General features: G+C 44.2%; 1 protein-coding gene across 1 annotated transcript in view; it reads left to right on the top strand.

Annotated features, from left to right (window-relative positions):
- The window catches only part of LOC124788372 (transient receptor potential-gamma protein-like), a 389,094-nt gene that overhangs the window by 79,229 nt on the left and 286,041 nt on the right, over window positions 1-23,824 (top strand). The window contains exons 4-5 of the mRNA XM_047255637.1: window positions 2,730-2,964; window positions 22,619-22,777. Of these exons, the coding sequence (XP_047111593.1) occupies window positions 2,730-2,964; window positions 22,619-22,777 (394 nt within the window). The remainder of the gene's footprint in view (window positions 1-2,729; window positions 2,965-22,618; window positions 22,778-23,824) is intronic.

The raw sequence follows: 23,824 nt of genomic DNA, 5'->3' as shown, positions 1-23,824 counted from the left end.
TGTAATAGGTCTAATTATGATTTGATATTGGCACTTCGTAAATTATATTCTGTCATGTTATTTCTGTAAATGAGGTAGATAAAAATAACTACTGGTTCCAAAATAACGTCGCTTATTTGGCATGTGTTACAACTGCTGCAATATTAGAAAGGCCTATTTCGTTTTATCTAGCAGACGGTGACAAAATAGACGTCATCAAATGGAGAAACCACACGAGTCTTGGGTACTGTTCGTATCAACGGCGTTTTGAGTATTAAACAACGTTTGACAAATTTTGGAGAGTAATAGATTAATTGGTAGAAAGGAAAGCATACCTTGTAAAACTGTAGCAAGATTATAGAGGAAAAAAAGCTGGGATCTAAGGATTGAAGAAATGTGTACTGTCTTGCTTGTCTCTTCTCTTTACTGCTTTCATGATTCCTATATTTAATTTTATGTCACACGCAAGAGAAAGTTATTAGCTAATAGGCAGTAAAGAGTGCAATAGTAGAGCAACAATTTGGGGGATACCTGTATTAACACGACAAAGCACGCTGTCATCAACCAACATTTGTGAAACATTGGTCAGTGGAAAATAACATTCATGAAATGGAGTATTGCCGCGCGGGATTAGCCGAGCAGTCTGAGGCGCTGCAGTCATGGACTGCGTGGCTGGTCCTGGCGGACGTTCGAGTCGTCCCTCGGGCATGGGTGTGTGTGTTTGTCCTTAGGATAATTTAGGTTAAGTAGTGTGTAAGCTTAGGGACTGATGGGCTTAGCAGTTAAGTCCCACGAGATATGACACACATTTGAACATTTTTTTTTTTTTAAAGGAGTAGCTTCTCTGAGCCCTGACCGCAACGCAGTGAAACATCTTCGGGATGAGACAAAATGTCAACTTCTCTGCAGACGCCAGCCTCCAGGTTTCTGCCAATTCTCCAGACACTGGGACAGCTCACTGAAAGTGTACCCAGTGGAGTTCACGCCAGCATAAGGCCAAAGGGCGAACACATCCCATATTAACGTCCGGTAATAGGTTGCTGACGGTTGCTGATCGGATGGTGAACGGCCAGTATCTGGCGGCGGAGGGAGGTGTATCATTGCGGGAGGAGAGAGAAGTAACTAAACCGACTTGCTGGCCCGCCCAGCAGCAGCACAGCCCTGCCTCGCTACTATGCGTCGGTGGCACGCGGCGTGAGAGCCACGCAGGCTGCAGGCTGCAGAGGAATCCCTGCCCTGCCGTGCTGCAGCTCACTTTCCCGCCTTTCCACAGTGGGAGCAGGCACACTGGAATCGCTTCTGCACGCTGATCTCACTTCTGGGAGGCCGGCCACCCTGTGGAGAAGCCCTGGCAGTCCACTAGCAAGGTTATCCCAGCTGCCACCCGACTTCTATTGCAAGTGCCCAGCCCTTCAAACATTTCGAGTACATCGACTGGAGTTGCTGGCGCTACTTGCTGTCGGTGTGTACGACTTCGTACACAACGGTAAGAAGATGTGGGCTACAAAAGTGGAGTGGCAACCGTCGTCATAGGAAAGTTGAATAGGAACAGAAATGATAAGCGAACGAGATAACACAGCAAACACAACACTTACTTGACTCGTATTTTTCCGAGTGAACAAAGATACAAATAATGCAGCAAGAAACATTGTGCAGCTGTCACAATGTCAGTAAGGGTGAGGGTCGCTTTAATAGGCGCGGACGACAGTATCGTAGCCGAGTGGCTGCGAGTGCGCCGGAGTTGTGGCGCAGCATTGGGTCTGCCGGATCCCCCGTGACCGGTGTCACTGCCAGACGTTACCAGCTTCACGACACCCGCGGGTTCGTATCGATATTTGATACCACAGCTATTGCTTGCCATTTCGAAAAGTTAACGGTCGCCTCAAACTGAAATTTTTTAAAGGTATAGCTGTGTTGTCCTCTACCTTATTTAGCTTCCTTTTCTTTGTTAAAATCTTCTCAGGCTTCCAGCCATTTGAGGTGGTTAAAATCCCACGGGCTTTCGACTGAGCTCTAATTGGCCATTGTCAAGTGGTAAAGGAGTGCTGTGCTATCGTGGGCTTACCGTCACATAGCCCCACTGCTGGCTGTGAAGTCAGTGACGTGCACTTGCTCGCCAGATACGGTAACGACGGCCACATCACAGGCTGTGGTGATCTGCAGATCGCCGTCCTTACTGATGTTTTCGGATTTGGTTTTTTTACTGTTTTTTCTATAATTCCGTACCATAGTTCTTTCATCCTCATCATGACATAATCCGGTGTCGATTTTGTAGAGAGTGCTCTGCGACGGCTGATTTTTCAGGATAGCGTAGCACTCTCGTCTTCTGTCTGGCGTTGCTCCACTGGCGTACTGATTGCCTGAAGTAGTACAGCCGCACTGACGTGGTACCTTGTACGTAACAGGCGTTCTCACCCCTAGGTCACCCTTCACAGTACTCACGAACTGTCGTTTTTTTGCTGGGGGCCCGAACAGTGACAGAACTCCACGTTTTTGTGCCGAATGGTGATCGCTGGGAGCGTGTGGGTCTGGGTTTTCTGTACACAATACGGAGGTGGTGCACATTGGTTTTTTCGGCGAACGTACCGTCTGTCTCCACTTCGATCGTAAACCTGACGCGATCGTGAATGCCGTTCAGGTTTTGTTTTGCACAGAAGATCATTAGAATATATGATGTACGTTTTAATGGCTTACGATAATGGTGTTGCACACTTAATCGGGCGCTAATAGGTGTGGCCCCCCTGTTGCAGTTCGTGGCGCACCCGAACGTGCAGCAGCTGCTGGCGTCCATCTGGTACGAGGGGCTGCCCGGCTTCCGGCGCAAGAACATGGTGCTGCAGGCGCTGGAGATCGTGCGCATCGGCATCCTGTTCCCGCTCTTCTCGTTCATGTACGTCGTCGCGCCGCACTCGCGCTTCGGCCAGACGATGCGCAAGCCCTTCATCAAGTTCATCTGCCACTCCGCCTCCTACTTCACCTTCCTCTGTAAGTATCTCGCCACCAACATTTTGACAACAATCCCAACGTGTAACTCATACAATCCACACCCTATAACAATAGCCTAATCCGCCGTAATGAACATTCCTCGAAGGTTCGGAATTGCTGTCGGGGTGGAGGAGACGTTGCGACGATATTTCGACTCGCATTCGGTTCTCAGCAGAAATATCGTGGTGACCGGTCTGCTTCATCAGACTCAATCCAGAAACTCTATTCAATAGTCTACTCAGACGATAAAAGACACGGAGTAGAAACTACCAAGTCTCTAAAACTACAGAACACAATCTAAATGTGAAAACTCTTATCCTAGAATTAAATACGTGCCACATTTCAGTCACAATTACAGTACTCGTTACTACTGCAGTCAATTTCAAAATGACGAGAGTACATTATTAAGCATAATTCAGTCGTTGACATACTGTTTTTTTTACTGTTGGGGCAAGATGGGGTAACTTACTGTTTTCATACCACAGAAGCAGTTATATCCTGTATTGGTTCCAGGACATCCACAACATATTTCAAAGAATTTGGTTTACCCTTATACGCTCACGGGACACAGCACTAGTCGGCCCCTTAAATGAACACTGCCGGTGGTGGTGCCGGACTGCGACCTCACGGGCGTGTGGCCGCCAAAGCGCCCTGTAAGTGGCGGGCGGCATCGTGGGAAGACGGGCCGACGTCGATACCCGGCACAATGACGCAGAGGACCTGCCGTGTCTGGACGCACGGTCAGAGGCTGCGTCAACTAGCACCACATTTGAAATCGAAATTCCTGAGCTACACGTAAAAGCATGGCAGCTGCTGCAAGTGAATCGTGCACCGTGGGAAAAACGGAAAAGAAGATAAGCGAAACTTTCCACATGTGGTGCAGCAAAAAGTTGTTGAAAATAGCGTGTTCCGATAAGGTAATGAAAGAGGAGGTTCTCCGAACAATCGTCCAGGAAGTAATAGGTGGAAAACAATGAAAGGTAGAACGGACATGATGATAGGATACGTGTTAGCACATCAGGGAATAACTCCCATCGTAGTTGAGGGAGCTGCAGAGGGTAAAAGTTAACCGGACTATATATATATATATATATCAATTGCTTGAGGAGTTTGAGTATGTTGCCACAGGAGAGGAAGTCGTGCAGGACTGCATCGGATCAGTCAGAAGACAGACGACAAGGACTAACAATTCCTTTGAAAATTAACATAACAAATTTAACTGAAACTAGAAATATGAAAATAAAACAGAATTGAACAATTATTCTGAAGTGTACTATTATCGAATTTTTAATATTTACTTCTAAAATTAGGAAACGAGAAAAATTTGTGACAGACTCAGCGCTCTGCACTAGGATAATTCGTTGATTTGTCCGACCATTTCTTCAATTTTTTACTTAAATGATTTATATTTCAGTCAATAATTTGTGCTGCCCACTGACTGCGTCCGTGATTGAACTAGTACTCACATATAAATTTCAAACTCAGAGTGTGCGTCGCAAATTCTGTAAGAGTCTAATGTTTCATCTTCATTAAGTTGCAAATGAGGAGTGTATGTAGTATTTGTATTGATAGAAATGATTGTTGGTACTGCGAAATAGGTGAAATTTATCACCCTCATCGCTACACACAATAGCTCACTGAAGAAACAGTACAAGTCTTTCAATAAGGTTCGAGTAGGGTTGGTCAGCACTTCATGTGTGTGACTGATTTACAACCGTGAATCTGTACCAAGTCCTTTTATCAGGTTCCAGACTTTCCAACTAGGATGTGTACAGCTGAATCCTGCCGTCGTTGTCTGCCACTTCCCTTTTCTGTCTTACTGCTCAGCTCGAGCCTTCGATTGTCACTGACACAATTTAGTCTCATGAATAAGCTTCGATCTAATTATCCGCGTTCTGTTTCATTTATTAGCTACTGAATTTCCAGTTAACTTCCTTCCTCATTTCATTCTAACGTTTGCCGCTTGTTTCAAATGTAGTAAAAATTGGTAAGTTTCTTACAAGGTATTTTATTGTGCGCGCTTCTTTCGAAATGTTCCTCTGCTACCCACTCGTATATCATTATAGCCTTAACTACCGAGATGAAATATTTTCTTTTCTTCTGCCGTAATATTAAATTAAAAACAATAATTTCTTAACAATCACCTTAAATGTTTCTAATACCAGGTAATACCAATTTTTTGTGATACTTAAGCACGCTGCACTCTAGATTACAGTCGTAGCGATGGGAAATAAATCTAACAGTCAAAGGTAAAACTATTGGCCTTCACGTTATTTATGTTTGAGGACCATTAGAAACTCTAGATCACAAAGTTTAAGCAGACATCATAAATACGCATATTGGTTTTAATTTGTTCCATCCACATTGCTGTAGCTATGTTTTAGCACACAACAGCGACGGAGCTATTGAAAAATGGATGGACGAATACTTAGCGCCCCAGCCAGTGTAAACGTTAGAGATCCAAGAACATTCTGATCTGGTAGCCAGCTGAAGGATTATTCTCGTGATTTGTGCATCATATCTAAATTTGGACGTAACGACACCACACAACGAAAAGTCATCAAGTGTTTCCCACACAACAAGAATAGGACAGTCATAATTCATCATGGGAGTGAAATTCTTTTAGAGTCACCTGCGTCCCTCAATCTCGATGGAATTTTCAACTTGCTAACTGGGAACTGTTTCAAAGAGGACTTGATAGTACCGTTCAATGTATTCTCCCAATTTCATTCAGTTATGAAAGATCTGTGGGACGATTAACCCAATGTGCTCCACGTGGTTTTCGGAAGGAGTACATCTCGGTTGGTCTCAAGAAATCAATGAGTTATATGCGAAATATTAAGAATCTGAAAATGACGGGACAGTTGATAAGCCATTGACAGCTCTCAACAAGTACAGGAAATTGAAGTGGCAGACAACGACGGCAGGATACAGCTGTACACATCCTAGTTGGAAAGTCGGGAACCTTATAAAAGGACTTGGTACAGATTCACGGTTGTAAATCAGTCACACACATTAATGCCAGCGCTGTTGCATCCAGGCCAAAGACGATTTAGAAATCTAAAAAAGACGAGGCACAGATACTAAACTAGAAAAATGAATTGTACATAAAGAGGTCCCATCTAAAACCACATCCAGCCCACTCATGGCTTGTGCATTGAGGAATATGATGTAGCCTTGGATATGCTAAAGTAAATAAAGCTGTTTGTTACGATGGCGTACATTCAGAGAGTCTTAAATCCATCGGAACTTAAAATTGTGGCTCATTGAATTTTTCAGTGAGATTCTGAGGACCGGAAAAAGCTTTTCAAGCAGGCTAAGACGGAACCGGTTCTTCTCTCTGTTGACCAGCATCGCTGCTAGAAAGGCTTTCTTTAAATCGCATTCTAGAGTTCACTGAGCAAATCGTCCCTGTCGAACAAGCTGGCTTTAGGAAACAGCAGCTGTTGTGATCACGTCGTGCCATTGATAAATCTAACAGAAGCTGGATTCAGCGGGTTCTGCATCCGGCTACAGTTTTTGTGGCTCTTATAGCAGCTTTGACACTTGTGGAGGGAGGAATTGATGTCGAAGTTTATTGAAATCGGTCCATATCAAAAGGTGTCATTACTAATGAACAACATGCTCTCTGAAAGGCACTTTAAGGAGTTGGTGAATGAACAAGCTAGCAGATGGAGGACTCTAAATAACGGCGTGCCTCAGGGGTCAGTTCATCTTCATCTACATAATAACTCTGGAATTCACAATTAAGTGCTCGGCAGAGGGTTCATCGAACCACATTGCAGCTACTTCTATGCCGTTCCAATCTCGAACAGTGCCCAGGGAAGCGAGTACTTAAATCATTCCATGCGCGCTCTGATTTCTCTGATTTTATTATGACAGATCATTTCTCCCTATGTAAATGGGCGCCAACAAAATGTTTTCACACTCTTGAGGATAAAATTGGTGATTGAAAAACGCCTTTGTTTGACAGCCACCACGATTCGTCTATTATATCTATGGCTTTTCGCGATAATACACAGCTAGCTGCCCTTCTTCGAACTTTTTCCATGTTCTCTGTGAATCCTATATGATGCGGATCTCACACCATCACAGCAGTACTCTTGAAGAGGGCGGACAAGCGCAGTGTAACACGTCTCCTTAACAAACGTGTTATATTTTCTAAGTGTACTGCCAAATCGTAGTCCCTTGTTTGCTATCCCTACAACACTAGCTATGTGATAGTTTCACTTTAAGTTATTTGTAGCTGTAATCCCTAGTATTTAGTTGAATTTTCAGTTTTTAGGTTTGTGTGATTTGTCTTGTAACCGAAATTTAGAGGATACCATCTAGTACTCTTGTGGGTGACTTTAGACTTTTCATTATTTAGAGTCAATTGTCACTTTTTGCACCATGCAGATGTCTTGTCTAAACCATTTTGCAATTCGTTTTGCTCATCTATTACTTTACAAGACGGCAAATGACAGCATCATCTGCAAACAGTCTAAGACGACTGCTCAGATTGTCCACTAAATAATAGTTCGTGTAGATCAGGAGCGGCAGAGAGTCTGTAACAATCCCAGATATTACTTCTCTTTTACTCGATAGGTTCCGTCATTTATTACGAACTGTGACCTTTCTGACAGGAAACCACGAATCCAGACATACCAGTGAGCGGCTAACGGAAGCGGTAAAGGCTGCCAGTCTTGCTTGCAAGATGAAGGCAGAGCTGACCATTTGCAGTACAGTCGACAGTACCGACTGCGGACCTCTGGTGCAGAGCCGAGTGGAGGGTCTGAATCAGAGGGTCAAACGATTCTGCGACCGTGTAGGCTGCAGATTACTCGACTTGCGCCATAAAGTGGTTGGGTTTCGGGTTCCGCTGAATAGGTCAGGTGTCCACTACACGCAGGAGGCGGCTACATGGGTAGCAGGGACTGTGTGGCATAGACTGGGCGGCTTTTTGGGTTACAGGGTCTCGGCAAACGCAAAAAGGGTTTCAGTCTCAAAGGGTGCAGGCCGAACACAGGAAGAACCATCGGTAAAACACCTGTAAGTTGTCGTAGCTGTGTTGGGACAGTACCAGAGCTGCAAGCGCTAATGGAAAGCACTGATTCTCAAATCGCTATAGCCACTGAAAGAGCCGAAATTTTTGCGAAAAATCTAACAGTGTTCCGAAAGGATAGGCTAAACACAGTTGGTGGTGGCGTGTTTGTTGCTGTTAGAAGTAGTTTATCTGGTTGCGAAATTGAAGTAGATAGTTCCTGTGAGTTAGTATGGGTAGAGGTCATTCTTGCCAACCGGAATAAAATAACTGGATCCTTTTCCCGACCTTCCTATTCAGATGACAGGTTCAAAGAAAACTTGAGTTTAATTTCAAGCAGGTACCCGACTCATACAATTATAGTCGGTGGTGACTTTAATTTACCATCGATATGCTGGCGAAAATACATGTTTAAATCCGGAGGTACGCATAAAACATCATCCGAAATTGTGCTAAATGCATTCTCTGAAAATTACTTCGAGCAGATAGTTCATGAGTCCAAGCGAATAGTAAACGGTTGTGGAAACACACTTGACCTCTTAACAACAAATAATCCTGAACTAATAGCAACCATCGAAATGCATACAGGGATTGGTGAACCTATGGTTGTCGTAGGGAAACCGAATATTGTAATCCCCAATTCCCCCTAAAATAAACGAAAAATATACATATTCAAAAAAGCGGATACGATGTCACTGCAAGCCTTTGTGAGAGACAGTCTCCACTCCTTCCGGGTCCAACGTAAGCGTCAGAAGCGACCGACAGCGAGGGACGCCTCGATACGCCACATTGCAGCGACAAGCAGCAGTACAGCTCGGATGTCCTGCGTACGAGCGACCATGTCACGCTACAAGATGGCTGCTGAGAGCCGACCAGCTGTTTCTTTACGACGGCGCTCCTAAACGGTGGAATACTGTAGCTCGAGAGTTAGGCTACATAGCTTTGCTCAGGAAAATATAGCGGAAAGGAATGCTGTGCATGAAATTTACAAAGGACGGAATCTTCGTGGAGACGAAGATCACCAGACAATTCTTCAGTTATACATGAATGAGCAGAGGAGCAGTCGACTATCTCATCAATAAAGTAAAGACGAATATTACATGATCAAGAGCTTTTAACAACCTATAAATGCAGAAGAATGACAGACTACCGTAAATAACAAGAACGAACAGTGCTAATAGGAAGTGAGCTGTGGTGTAACGCTAGCGTTCCCAGTTTGTAACTACTCGTAAGAAAGGGTCGTGGGTACGATCCCAGTGATCTCATATATTTTAACTGACTGAGCTACAATTTTGTATGCTAACAAGGGAACCTCCCCATCGCACCTCCCACAGATTTAGTTAGAATTTGGCACAGTGGATAGGCCTTGAAAAACTGAACGCAGATCATTCGAGAAAACAGGAAGAAGTTGTGTGGAACTATGACAAAATAAGCGAAATATACAAACTGAGTAGTTCATGGACAACATAGGCAATAACAAGGAGAATGCGAGCTCAGGAGCGCCGTGGTCCCGTAGTTAGCGTGAGCGGCTGCGGAGCGAGAGGTCATTGGTTCAAGTCTTCCCTCGAGCGAAAAGTTTACTCACTTTATTTTTGCAAGGTTATGATGTGTCCGTTCGTTCATTGACGTCTCTGTTCACTGTAATAAGTTTAGTGTCTGTGTTTTGTGACCGCACCGCAAAACCGTGCGATTAGTATACGAAAGGATGTGCCTCTCCAATGGGAACCGAAAACATTTTATTTAAGAAAACACGTCTGATATATTCTATACGACACTGGTGACGGCATGTGCGTCACATAACAGGAATATGTTGTCGACCCACCTAACTTGCACACTTGGAGAATGGGTAAAAAGATTCTTCTACCTTGCCCGATTTAGGTTTTCTTGTGGATGTGATAATCACTCCCAAAAAAGTTATGAAAACATAAGAGTGTGTCACATAAACTGCAACAAATGAATGCAACAGTTTCACAGTCGCACAGTTTTCTCTGTGCTCTGTCAGAACAAATGTTTTTAACGTTTTCAAATTTTTCCGTGTGTAGACCGTCAAATCCTGCATATGTCCAAGCAAATATGAACATGTCCTGGAATTTTGGAGAGCGAAGTTGATTATGTGTGAGTGCCTGAACTCTGATAATTGTCTCAAATTAAAAATTTAAACTTTTCACTCGAGGGAAAACTTGAACCAAGGACCTCTCGTTCCGCAGCTGCTCACGCTAACCACGGGACCACGGCGCTCTTGAGCTCACTACGTCCTTGATGTGACCTATGTTGCCCATGGACTACTCACTTTGATATTTTCCTTGCTTTTTCGTAGTTCCACACAACTTCTTCCTGTTTTCTCGATTGATCTGTGTTCAGTTTTTCAAGGCCTATCCACTGTGCCAACATATAACTAAATCTGACGGGGGTTCGATGGGGAGGTTCCCTTGTAAGTTTTGTGTATACTGCTTACACTGCGTCACTAAGTATATTTATAAGGTCGTGCCAAAGTACTTGCTCTTTAACTGTATACACACCTATCCCAGTATATCACACACATTAAATTCTCAATAAATTACAATGAACAACGATAAAATTTTACAGACAATTGATGTTCCGAACGTAATTCATCAGCAGCCAGTATTAAGGCCAAGCGTTTCAGTTAATATAAATAGTATGTAAAAGTGAACGATAAAAAATTTTTGCAAAGAAAGTTAAACGTTTTATGAAATGATTTGTCTAAAAGTATGAAATAAAAAATATTAGGGAAACGTTTGATGCACCTCATTTTCCGTTCATGATTTTGAGCATCATTCAAAGGCACGCAGAACGTTTTTCTGGTCTATTTATTTCTTTTACACAAATCATTTCACAAACTATTTGACCGATTTCTTTCGTTCTTTGTTTTCAAGCGTTATTCAAAAAGCATGATCTTTCTGACTCCTCGTTTGTCTTCCTGGCGTCTTCTGTTCTCGGAAATCCTAACTGTGGTACTTGATTCGAAGAAAGCCTCTTTGACATTTGCGTACCGCACCACTGTATCTTTTTATGTGCGAAATAGCTAGGCCGTGAACAGATGAACTTTTTGACATTCCATTTACACAGCCTGGCAGCAGCTTTTCGTGAAATATTTCAATTATTCCTATAATCATTAATAACTTTTCCTTAATTACCCTCTTTCAAGCAGTTAAATGTTTTCATGCAAAAATAGACCTCACGCTGCCTGTGTCTCCCACTTTGTTCGGCTATGAAAAACCGGACAAAACCGCATGGTGCAGTTTATAGGGAGTCTTGTTTTCGCTCTGCTCATGCGTTTACAAAAACGTATAGAGTGTTAATCATATGATAAAATAGTCATTTCTGCGTGCTGTCTTTTCCAAAAACCGTCCTTTCGATATCTTCAACCGTTTATGAGATACGACGATTTGTATGACCACTTGATTCCAGAAGCGCAGGAAGGATTCGGACGCGCCGCGAGCGACCCATCCGCGGATAGAACAAAAAGAGATATCAATCCGGTCTCAACTTTAAATACAATTTAGATATATTGGTTACATTTAACACGCAATAATGTATGGCCTTAAATGAACTATACGGATAGTCTACGTAGTGTGATTTTACCTCTGCAAATTCTTAAAATTTTCGTGCAGCCATGTACTCAGTTTCGTGCAGCACAGTAACTATTACGAATAACGAAAATAAATTCAGACCATTATCGAGCAAAGATATCAAGCTATAACATGCGGACGGATAAAACTTTTTCACCGAATAGTTTTCTTAAAACCGGATGATAGAATACACGTGGCTGTAGCTCTCCCTGTCGCGCAGGCTGCAGCGACGAGATTCAGACACGTTTGAATTCAAACGTCGCCAGTTGTAGCAGAGGACAGGCAGCGCCACGGATGTCGCCCATGTAGGACACTTCCGCAACTATATCAGCGGTTGTGTTCTGTCGCCTGAAGCCGTCGCTCGCTGTCGGTCGCATCTGTCGCTCCAGTAGACCAGATGCGGCTTGAATTAAAAGAAATAGTATCGGCAGCAGTTGAGAGATTTATACCAAATAAATTAACAAACGACAGATCTGATCCTCCTTGCTACACAAAACACGTCAGAACACTGTTGCAGAAACAACGAAAAAAACACCCCAAATTTAAACGGGTGCAAAATCTCCAAGATTAGCGATCTATTACAGAAGCTCGAAATTTACGCGCACTTCGATTCGAGACGCTTATAGTAGTTTCCACACTTTGTCTCGAAACCTGCCACGAAATCCAGAGAAGTCTGGTCATATGTGCAGTATGCCAGCAGGAAGACAAAGCCTTCTCTGCGCGACAGGAATGGAAATACTGAAGACGAAAGTTCTGCCAAAGCAGAGTTACATAGCATATCGAAATTCCTTCACCAAAGTAAATATTCCAGTAGGGGGACAAGGGGCCTGTCACCACACTCTCCATTGTTGCCAAATTTATTCAAGATGGCGGCAATGACGTCATCCAAGATGGCAGCATGTAGACTTGGCAACAGTACATGACGTCATCCAAGATGGCGGCTTTTGGCGGGAAAATAGTGGTGTGTTGGATACATGCTTGTCTGTTCTCTAGACCTGGGACAGACCTTAGTTGACGTGTAAATTATAGCCAAGATCTCGAAAATGTTACATGACTGAGACCGGTATTCGAGGGTGGAAATATCATTTTGGGTATGTTTGTTTCTAGTTACTCAGTGGTTTACAGCATGCTGCACATAGATAAAGTTCAGCGTTTGTAGAGAATTAATTTGAAGTCTATATCTTGGGAATTATGATGAACTAGTGATCGGTAGGGTGTAGCCTAGTGCATGATATTGAGAAGTACAGCTAAAATGGTGTAATATTATGGAGAAAGTACATGTGTTCTTGCAGTCTATGAGTCTGAGGATGTTTGAAGAAAAGCGAACAGATAAGGAAGGAGAGACAGTAAGGCGTTTGTGCTGAGGAGGGGACGATACCGAATTTGTAAAAAAGAGTTCTGAGGGTGACTTAGGTCCGCTGATGTAAGAGGGAAGATTAGCTCTGAGTGTCGGGTCTGTAGAGAGAACAGGTTGACGGTGCTTTCTTAGGATTGGGGAGCATTGCTGTATATAGACGCTGTAGGGATAGAATAATTTTTCGCATGCTGTAGAGATATACTGGATAAGTGCACTGTTTTGTGTCAAATGTGTATATACTGTATTGTGAAGTTAATGTGGTTTACATTGTGTAGCGTTTGTATATACTGCACTGTAAAGTTAATATTGATTATGTTATGTGACGAGTAGAGAGGAAGTCGTAAGGAGGGTAGCGATATTTCCAGAGTAACAGCGGTCAAGAGAGTGTATTTCCGATACTTAGCTCATTGTGGAATGCCAATCAAATGAGACCGCGATCGTAAGATTTAACTGTATAAGTATAATGAGATCAACGACTTTGGTATTCGAGAGTGCGAATATAATTTTTTGGTCTGTTTGTTTCTAGTTATTGAGTGGTTTAAAGGATGCTGTACTTAGAAAAAAAATTGGTGTGTTCTTGTACTCTATGAGTCTGGATAAGTTTGTAGAAAAAAAGCGAGCAGGCAAGGAAGAAGAAGAGAGAGTAACGCATTTGTATTGAGGGGGAGCGATCGTCGAATTTGTGGAACAGTTCTGAGAGGGACTTCCGTCCGTTGATGCAGAAGGGCTGATTACCGCTGAGTGTGTCGTGTGTAGAAAGAAAGAGCAGGTTCACAATGCTTCCTTAGGAATTAAGAGAATTGTGGCATGTAGAGGGTTTTGTAAAGTTAATGTGGTTTACATTGTGTAGGGTTTGTATATAATGGATTGTAAAGTTACTAATGCTTATGTTATGGGATGAGTAGAGAGGATGACCGTATGTGTGTGTGTGTGTGTGTGTGTGTGTGTGTGTGTGTGTGTGTGTGTGTAGATTGAGAGGGTAGAGGGCTGTGGAGGTAATTTAGCGATCTCTGTAAAAGTAAGCACAGGAAGCATCAGAAAGAAAAGCAGGATGGTACTTCGATAACGGGTCCTTAGGAAATTAGACCAGTAAATTCGATAAGAAGGAATACGAATGATTAATCGGTTGTGCTGGGATATAGGAGGGTTGAGAACATTTGCGTATATTGAGAGCTGGAAAGATAGGAGGTGGGGAGCGCATTCAGTATTATTTTGGTGAACAAGTTCTGTTAGGGTAAGAATTTGAATTTACAAATAATCTTAGAAAACACGAAAGCGAGCGTTAACTATTTTTGGGGGGGCACTATACAATTTCGGAGAGGTTCACTGGGCTCTTATTTTTTATTTTTATTTTAAAATGATCGTTTTTGATTGAGAGGGGAGAGAAGCGTTGGGATGTGTGCCGACGGTGTGTGTGTAAACTCGTTCTCGGCTACTCTGACAACAGACGTGAAGGTGGAGATGTGTCGCATATAGGCCGGCGAGCAATGGAATGCGGCCTTAACATGTGTGTTGGACCGCACTGAGTTAGGACGGTGACAGACGACTCGCGTGGGCTGGCTTGGATAGTCATGTTCGGCGTGTAGGTGATACGAATTTCTCAGGTGTTCGGTGTGAATGCGGCTGTCATCAAGTCATGTTTGAGGGGTCGAACAGAGGCCTTTGAGCGAATTGAGAGCTGTCGGACGTGTGACTTAATGTGGGATAGGTTGATTGCGTACGTCTGTTGAGTTACTTTGCTGTGCGTTATTTGGACAGATTACGAGTACTGAAGGTGTTTACAGTTATGTGTACTGCATTACTTAGGAGCAGTTTGATATTGTGCACTGAAATTAGGAGCTGTTTGCGTGTCTGCCTACTGTGCAACATGACACCAGGTATATCAGGACGAGTGTTTTTTGTACGAGAGTGATAGGTATACTCGATGCGTAAATAAAATGTACGTTAAGTATTTCAGGGACGATATAGAATATGAGAGAGTTCGAGTTGGTTGTTATTTTTTCTACTTGGAGGGTGTGTTAGATCGAATTGCTGAGGTGAGTAGCTACGAGAGCGCGAGGGACGTGATTGCAGCATATCTCCGTCTCTCAGCGGTTAACTAAAGATGGGGCGAGCAATGTTCTCAGTTTAGGTACTGGACCGTGTGGATTGAACAACAGTATTAGGGTCATAGTTTAGGTAGAATATTTATACAGGAGTATGTCCGACGCTAGTAAAAAGGTCCAGACTGTGAGAGAGGCAAAGCAGACGATTTTGAGTCATCACAGGTGACTTAGATTAGTGGCTTCGTTTGCCACAATTGTCTTGTGTTGGGTAGCGAAGCACGAACTGACCATCAGAATTGAGGCTCGGCTTATTTGTATATAAGTTAATGTGGGTTAGTACACGTTAGTAAACGGAGGCAAGCATTAGTACATGTTAGCCAACGAACATGGGTCGGTAAAAGGACGTGGTGGTCGGTAGGGACTTTAACTATTTCATTCCAAGTCCAGGTGGGTGTGGCGGTGGCGAAAATTGATTCCAAGTCTAGGTGGACGTGGAAGTGTTCCGCGTCAGAGAGGTTAATTAATTGATCAGATTAATTAAATAGTCATGTGGACTATGTTACATTCACTTGCGTAGGTACTAAGCCAGGTGCACGCGATGGCTCATGTGTACGGACGTGTGTTTTCGCCAGGACCCTGGATTAGATTATCTAAGCATGTGGGCTGAATAATGAGAATCAGGTGATCAGTTAACTTAGTGAGAGCGTTCTTTGTCCGACAGAGCCACGTGGTCGATCGCGCGTTGTGGCGTCAAGGAAGTTTCCAACTAGGTAGAAAAAACATTCCGCTTACCAGAAACGTGTAGGAGGAGGTTGAGTGCTGGTGGCTTGGTTTGAAGCAATTTTCTTAGGTTGGTGGCGGAAGCGCAAGTGAGCTTTGTTTACTGGCAGATTTCAAACTTGGCGCTGGTTCCTAGGAGGAGGAGGAGGAGGTAGCGTTCTGGTCCTCGAAAAGTAGTTGATATTAGCGAGTTGAACACGTTTTAATATGTATATGAAATTGTAAATGGAATTACTTAATATAGCGGGGTGGTGAGAGTGAATTAGCGAGCGTTCTCGCGACGAATAAACGCGCACGGCACGCGGTCGACAGGAAACATCGTATCCGGGATTAAGTGCTCGCGGGTGCGACCGACCGTTTGTGGCGCCGCGGCCCGCATGTCGCGAGGGCCGTGGGGGCTGGCTGGGCAGGCGCCGTAAACCGCTTGACGTCAGCCGGCCAGGGAGCGGGCGTGCTCAGCCGGACGCGCTCTGGAGTTTCGCTGCGTGAGCATGGAGAAGTCAGTTGGAATACACCTGTATGACCGTAATGTCTGAAATAAAGAGTCAATTTCCAGGAATTTACAGAAGGCTACGTCCGTCACGTGTATGGAGGGTGTGTGACGTAAGCGGGGCGGTGGCGCAGCGGTTGTACAGTTATTACGCGCGTGCGAGAGCGAGTCAATTAGCGGGCGTTCTAGTGCAGTCCAAAGTTGCTGTTATACAGTCATGGCGGATTCCACTGTCGAGCAAACTTTGCCGCAAAAAGTGTAGCACTGCGATCTCGCTCGCACAGGGACACGTGGCGAACGGCTGTGTGAGGTCGGTATCTGCAGGTTTGAACGTGGTGCCGGAAGTGTTGCAGGGAAACGGCCGACCGTTGTGTGATTCAGCTCCGAGGGAGTCAATTTTGGCGGGAAACATGTGGAGGCAATGAATGCACGTGGTGAGCGGACAGGGGGCCGCTGTGACGTCAAACTCGACAAGTTCCAACGTGTCCAGCGAAATATGTTTACGAGGTGGGAGCGGTCACTGGGCTCACCCCCGCGATAGTGGCAGGCCGCCTCACGTGACAGGCGCAGGTAGGGTCTCCGCGAGCTGGCCAGGGGGTGGCGAGGATTTGAACTAATTCAGTTGGAGTGCGGACGTCGTGGTGACTGCACTGCGATGTCAAAGATGTGTGTGCTGACTGTGTTGGAGAACAAGTGATGACCGTACTGCTTGAAATAAAGTCTTCAGTCCCTTCCCCCCCCCCCTGAAAAATCAAGTGTAAGTGCAGTATATTATTTGACACGATTATGATAGGTTACCAGTGAAAAAAAAAAAAAAAAAGAGATAAGTGATGGAGAAAGCTCGTACATGTGATCAATTATGGTGTTGGGGATTTCAACTTGTGATAGATTTTTGTTATGGATGTAAGGAGAATGGCTTTCTCACCGAGAAAATCGAACATCTTGGATTAATAATAAATGATAATAATACATAGAAGTACAGTTTTCGAGAGAATATCGTGTTGGAATTTGAATTTGGCGCAGTATTCTAGTGGAGATAGGCCTATAATAATGAATGATAATGAATGACAATGAATGATAATGAATGTTAATAAAGGATAATTAATGATAATGAAGGATAATGAATGATAATGTTAAAGAATGATAATCAATAATAAACACAAGTACGGTGTTTGCATCATTATCCTGTTGGAATTCAAACTTCCCACAATTTTTTCTTGAGGTTCGGTTAGTGGACATAGCACAATTGGACTATTGTACCGCCAAAATTCAAACTTCACGCCATTTTTTCTTGAGTTTAGGTTAGTGGATGTAGCACAATTGAACTATTTTCCCGCCAAAAGCCGCCATCTTGGATGACGTCATGCGCTGTTGCCAAGTCTACATGCCGCCATCTTGGATGACGTCATCGCCGCCATCTTGAATAAATTTGGCAACAATGGAGAGTGGGGTGACACGCCCCCTACTTATTCCAGAATTAGCATCAAGGCAGCTGCCAATATAATTAACGTAAACGTAGATATCCTTGCAGTAGTGAAGCAACTTAAATCACTTAACAAAATCAAGTCTTCGTTCCAGACTGTATACTGGTTACCTGATACAGTAGCTTCATACTTAACAGTCATATACAACCGTTCGCTTGACGAAAGATCCGTATCCAAAGACTGGAAAGTTTCATTGGTCATACCAATATTCAAGATAGATAGTAGGAGTAATCCACTAAATTACAGGCCTATATCATTCAGGTCAATATGCAGCAGGATTTTGGAACACATATTGTATTCGAAAATCATGAGTTACCTCGAACAAAACGGTCTATTGACACATAGTCAACACGTATTTAGAAAACATCGTTGTTGTGAAACACAACTAGCTGTTTACTCGCATAAATATTGAGTGCTATTGACAAGGAATTTCAAATTGATTCCATATATCTAGGTTTACGGAAGGCTTTTGACACTGTACCACACAAGCGACTTGTAGTGAAATTGCGTGTCTATGGAATATCCTCTGAATTATGTGACTGGATTCGTAATTTCCTGTCAGAGAGGTCACAGTTCGTAGTAATTAACGGAAAGTCATCGAGTAAAACAGAAGTGATTTCTGGCGTCCCCCAAGGTAGTGTTATAGGCCATTGTTGTTCTTTATCTATATAAACGATTTAGGAGACAATCTGAGCAGCCGTCTTAGGTTGTTTGCAGATGGCGCTGTCGTTTATCGACCAGTAAAGTCATCAGAAGATCAAACCGAACTGCAAAACGATTTAGAAAAAGTATCTGAGTGGTGCGAAAATTTTCAATTGACGCTAAATAACGAAAAGTGTGAGGTCATCCACATGAGGTTAGACGATAAATCAGTCAAATCTAAAGGCCGTAAATTCAACTAAATACCTCGGAATTACAATTAGAAAAATGTAAATTGGGAGGAACACGTAGAAAATGTTGTGGAGAAACCTAACCAAAGACTGTGTGTTATTGGCAGGACACTTGGAAAATGTAACAGATCTACTAAAGAGACTGCGTACACTATGCTTGTCCGTCCTCTTTCAGAATACTGCTGCGCGGTGTGGGATACGCACCGTATGGTAGATTGCGGAGTATGTATGTAGATGTAGATGTAGAAGTTCAAAGAAGGGCAGCACGTTTCGTAGTATCGCGAAATAGAAGTGAGTGTCACAGAAATGATACTGGATTTGGGGTGGACATCATTAAAACAAAGGCATTTGCGACAGAATCTTCTCACGAAATTTCATTCACCTCCGAATGTGAAAATATTTTGCTGACGCTGACTTACATAGGGAGAAACGATCATGATAATAAAATAATGGAAATCAGAGCTCGCACGGAAAGGTAGGTGTTTGTTTCTTTCTTGCGCTGTACGCGATTGGAATAAGAGAGAATTATTGTGAAGGTGGTTCGATGAACCCTCTGCCAGACACTTGAATGTGATTTGCAGAGTATCCATGTAGATGCATGTAGATGTAAATACCCTTCTAGAAATATAAGAAAATGGAATGATTTGATGTCCCCTGTCTGTAGCAGTCATTACCCCGTGTAATAAAGAGCTAGTGGCATTTTACAAGAACGATATTTTCTGAATCCGTTTTGGTTATTTGTCATAAAGTCGTTTTGTTGGATATAATTATATTGTTCGAGCATAGTATATTTTCCAAAATTCTGCTGCAAATCGATGTTTCTGATATGGGTCTGTAATTAATCGGGTTACACCTATTTCCTTTCTCGGGGATTGGTGTGACTTATGCAACTTTCCACACTTTGCGTACGGATCTTTCCATGAGCGAGCGGTTGTATATGACTGCGTAGTACTAATCAGCATACTCTGAAAGAAACCCGACTTGTTTTCATTCTGGATCGGAGGCCTTGCATTTTTTAAGTGTTTTAAGCCGATTTACTGCACCGACGATACCCACTTCTAAGTTACTCACGTTGGAAGTTGTTCTTGATTCGAATTCTGGAATATTTACTTCGTCTTATTTTATGAATGAATTTCGGAAAACTGTTTTGTAATCGTGCTGTATGAACACTGTCATCCATAACATCACCATTGCTATTGCGCCGTGAGGGTGTTGATTGCGTCTTGCCAGTGGCTTAGTTTACGTACAAGCAGAATCTCGTTGGGTTTTATGCGAGACAGAGTTTCGTTATGGAAACTATTAAAAGCACCTTGCATTGAAGTTCGTGCCAAATTCGGAGCTTCTGTAAAACATGGCCGATATTGGGTATTGTGCGTTTTTCTTTTTCCTTTAATTTGGCCTGGGTTTTTTTTTTTTTTTTTTTTTTTTGTTGCTTCTGGAACAGTGTTCTGACCTGTTTTGTATACCGTGGGCGATCAGTACCATCTACTATTAATTTATTTGGTATATATCTCTCAATTGCCGTCCATACTATTTCTTTGAATTTAAACCACGTCTCGTGTACGCTTACATAGTTAGATTACAGGGAGTGGAGCCTGTTTCTTGCGAAGGTGTCAAGCGAACTTTTATATGCTTTTTAAAACAGATGTATTTTGCGTTTACCTTTGGTGGGTTTGGCTGTTACGGTACTCAGTCTAGCTACAACAACCTTGTGGTCACTAGTCTCCGAATCCGTCACGATGCTCCATATCTGGTCAGTATTATTTGTTGGTAAGAGGTCAAGTATGTTTTAGCAACCATTTACATTCAGAGTGGAGTCCTGAGCCGAGTGTTCAAAATAATTTTATGAAAAAGCATTCAGTACGATTTCGGATGACATTGTATGCCTACCACCGGCTTTAAACGTGTATTTTCGCCAGCATGTCGAGACTAGACTGACGTCACCAGCAACTATAGTTGTACGAGTGAGGAGCCTGTTCGAAATGAGACTCAGTTTTTATTCGAACTGTTCAGAAACAATAAAAACCCAAAAAGGACCTTCTGCATGGGAGTTTTGACGGAATCGAAGTACGGCACAGCTTGAGTCCAGTATATCTAGGAATCACTCTGACTCGGTTCTCGACATTCAAAGAGCAACGCATTGAGTTATGTAAGAAACTCGGGTCGACAGTGATTGTGCTTCACACGGCGCGCTACGCTGTGCTGCTCTCGCCCATGTGCATTCTGTTGGTGGAATGTTGCGGTCGTGCGTGTGTAAACGGCCCCCACACGAGGGATCGACGTGCAGCTTAATGAAGCCACGAGACTTTAGACCTGCTTCCACTCAGTCACAGCTAATATTGCAATGTAAGCTCTAAGGAACAAAGCACTGCTACGGGTGAAAGTCTGACAATGCCAGCCACTCGTGCTGGCAAAACGTCAGATAAATAATCGTACAAACTTCGGCCGAAGAACCTGAGACAGAAGCCGGCAGGCATTTCGATGAAATACCCAAGGAGTTTGCACTTTATACGACGGTGGCAAGACGTCGCCCTCATTTTCCATCAAACTGATAAATGTGAAGCAGAGAGCAATTTTGTTGTTGTGACTAGTCCGTCGTTTCCCGCACAAAGTTACGGACCCACAGAGGGAGAAGTTGCGTTATTGTTCGATTAACGTACACCGTGTCGAACTCTGAAACATATAGACAAATCTTGGGCCCGTTCGATCACTTTGACCGTTTGAGCAGCAGTAGCACAGAAGTAGAGCACGTCTCCTGTTGCTAACAACTCTGTGTGTGTGGGGGGGGGGGGGGGGTCAGAGAAGTCTGAAGGACGTCTTATCTCCAGAATATTTCTTGCACTATTGTGAGAACATTTTGAGTTCCTTTCGAAGCAACTTTTTTTTCGTGGAATTGAATGATTTCTCGGTGTAGGATTTTTGTCTGCAAGCAGCCCCATTCTCCGCCCATCACATTTATAGACAGAGATTAGTAATACGATAAGGTTTGTTAAAATTGTTTTAAGGGTGGTCCACATTGCTGGAATGAGCTTGGAAGACTGCGTATTGGGGTAGAGGCCGATATTAAGCATGAATAAAATATATTAATGTGACAGTGACGGCTAACTACCACTGATTACTGAATCAAAAGCGATATTGTAAATAACTTGTATTTATTGTAAATTATCTCACGATAGAAATTAGATCATATTGAACAAATAATGAATGAAAAAAACAAATTGTACACTGTTCTTAGATATACTACACTGGTAACAATGGCTCCCAGCTCTTAATGTTAATGCCGCCAAACTCTAATCAGCCAATCCCGACGCTGCAAAGGCCTCCCACATCTCCCTCGCGGAGTGATACAATTTCTCCACCTATCCAAAAAATTTCTCTGTCCAAACAGCGGGCGTTGACCCCCAGCGTTTCCCGCACTTTCTTATGAACTGCCCACGCGGAGCTCAGCCCATTTGCTGCTGAAACAGCGTGCGACCGGGCGGCGCCAGCGCGTACGTTGGACGCTCTCTGTCTGCTCGACCTTTCCCCTCTCTCTCTCACCTGGCCCCCGGCGGCGTTCCTTTTGATGCTTGCAGGTCAGCGGCCGCATCCCCTGGGACCCCCGGCCCCTGCACAATGCTCTTCCGGCGCTCGCCGGCCTTCGCCTCCCCGCCTCCACTGGCAAACCCACTTTGCTTACACCTACAGCATGCAACTGAATATTATCATTACCAAAGCCCGTATTATTTCAGACATGTGTCTAATCATCACGTATCTCTTTCTAATCCACCTAATAAGACTAATTAATCATTATATGGGTTTATTTACTCCAAATACGCAGAATAATCTGCGAAATGAATGTCACAAATGAAAGCCACCTTTGAAGCTTTGCACCTTACTAGCTGAGTACCTGACGTCGCCCGGATATGGATGTACAGATACTGTGGACGATGTCAGAAAAAAATGTAGGGAATAGACGTGTGTGGGAGTGCTGTGGAGTGACGCAATGCCCGCAGTCCTGCTGATCCTGGCGTCACAGCGCATCGAGTCTGTGATCGGCGACTGGTTCGGCAACGACACCGACCGCCGGCCGCAGCCGCGCCAGGTGGACGTGACGGCGATGCGCGGCGGGCCGCCCTCCGTCGTCGAGTGCATGATCCTCGCCTGGGTCTGCGGTGAGTACACTCTCTCTCTCTCTCTCTCTCTCTCTCTCTCTCCCTGCAAGCGAACGAGTCAAGCGGAGCGAAACTTCAGAGGCGACGCTGATAGAGTCCTCACTGACTGGCTCATCGTCACCGCTAAGGATAGAAACCTGTCATTTGCAGACGGGGTTGCTCTTATAGTGCAGGCATCGTTTAAGAAGTGATAGTTCAAAATTCCACACCAAAAGAGATGAAACAGGCGATGAAAAGTCTTAAGAAAATATTTCATTATATAAAAAAATTTAAACTTAAATCTATGTAAATACACTCCTGGAAATGGAAAAAAGAACACATTGACACCGGTGTGTCAGACCCACCATACTTGCTCTGGACACTGCGAGAGGGCTGTACAAGCAATGATCACACGCACGGCACAGCGGACACACCAGGAACCGCGGTGTTGGCCGTCGAATGGCGCTAGCTGCGCAGCATTTGTGCACCGCCGCCGTCAGTGTCAGCCAGTTTGCCGTGGCATACGGAGCTCCATCGCAGTCTTTAACACTGGTAGCATGCCGCGACACCGTGGACGTGAACCGTATGAGCAGTTGACGGACTTTGAGCGAGGGCGTATAGTGGGCATGCGGGAGGCCGGGTGGACGTACCGCCGAATTGCTCAACACGTGGGGCGTGAGGTCTCCACAGTACATCGATGTTGTCGCCAGTGGTCGGCGGAAGGTGCACGTGCCCGTCGACCTGGGACCGGACCGCAGCGACGCACGGATGCACGCCAAGACCGTAGGATCCTACGCAGTGCCGTAGGGGACCGCTCCGCCACTTCCCAGCAAATTAGGGACACTGTTGCTCCTGAGGTATCGGCGAGGACCATTCGCAACCGTCTCCATGAAGCTGGGCTACCGTCCCGCACACCGTTAGGCCGTCTTCCGCTCACGCCCCAACATCGTGCAGCCCGCCTCCAGTGGTGTCGCGACAGGCGTGAATGGAGGGACGAATGGAGACGTGTTGTCTTCAGCGATGAGAGTCGCTTCTGCCTAGGTGCCAATGATGGTCGTATGCGTGTTT

The sequence above is a fragment of the Schistocerca piceifrons genome, chromosome 3 (genome assembly GCF_021461385.2).
Source record: "Schistocerca piceifrons isolate TAMUIC-IGC-003096 chromosome 3, iqSchPice1.1, whole genome shotgun sequence".
Lineage (NCBI taxonomy): Eukaryota > Metazoa > Arthropoda > Insecta > Orthoptera > Acrididae > Schistocerca > Schistocerca piceifrons.
Note: the sequence above shows the minus strand (reverse complement) of the source record. Positions and strands in the feature narration are given on the sequence as shown.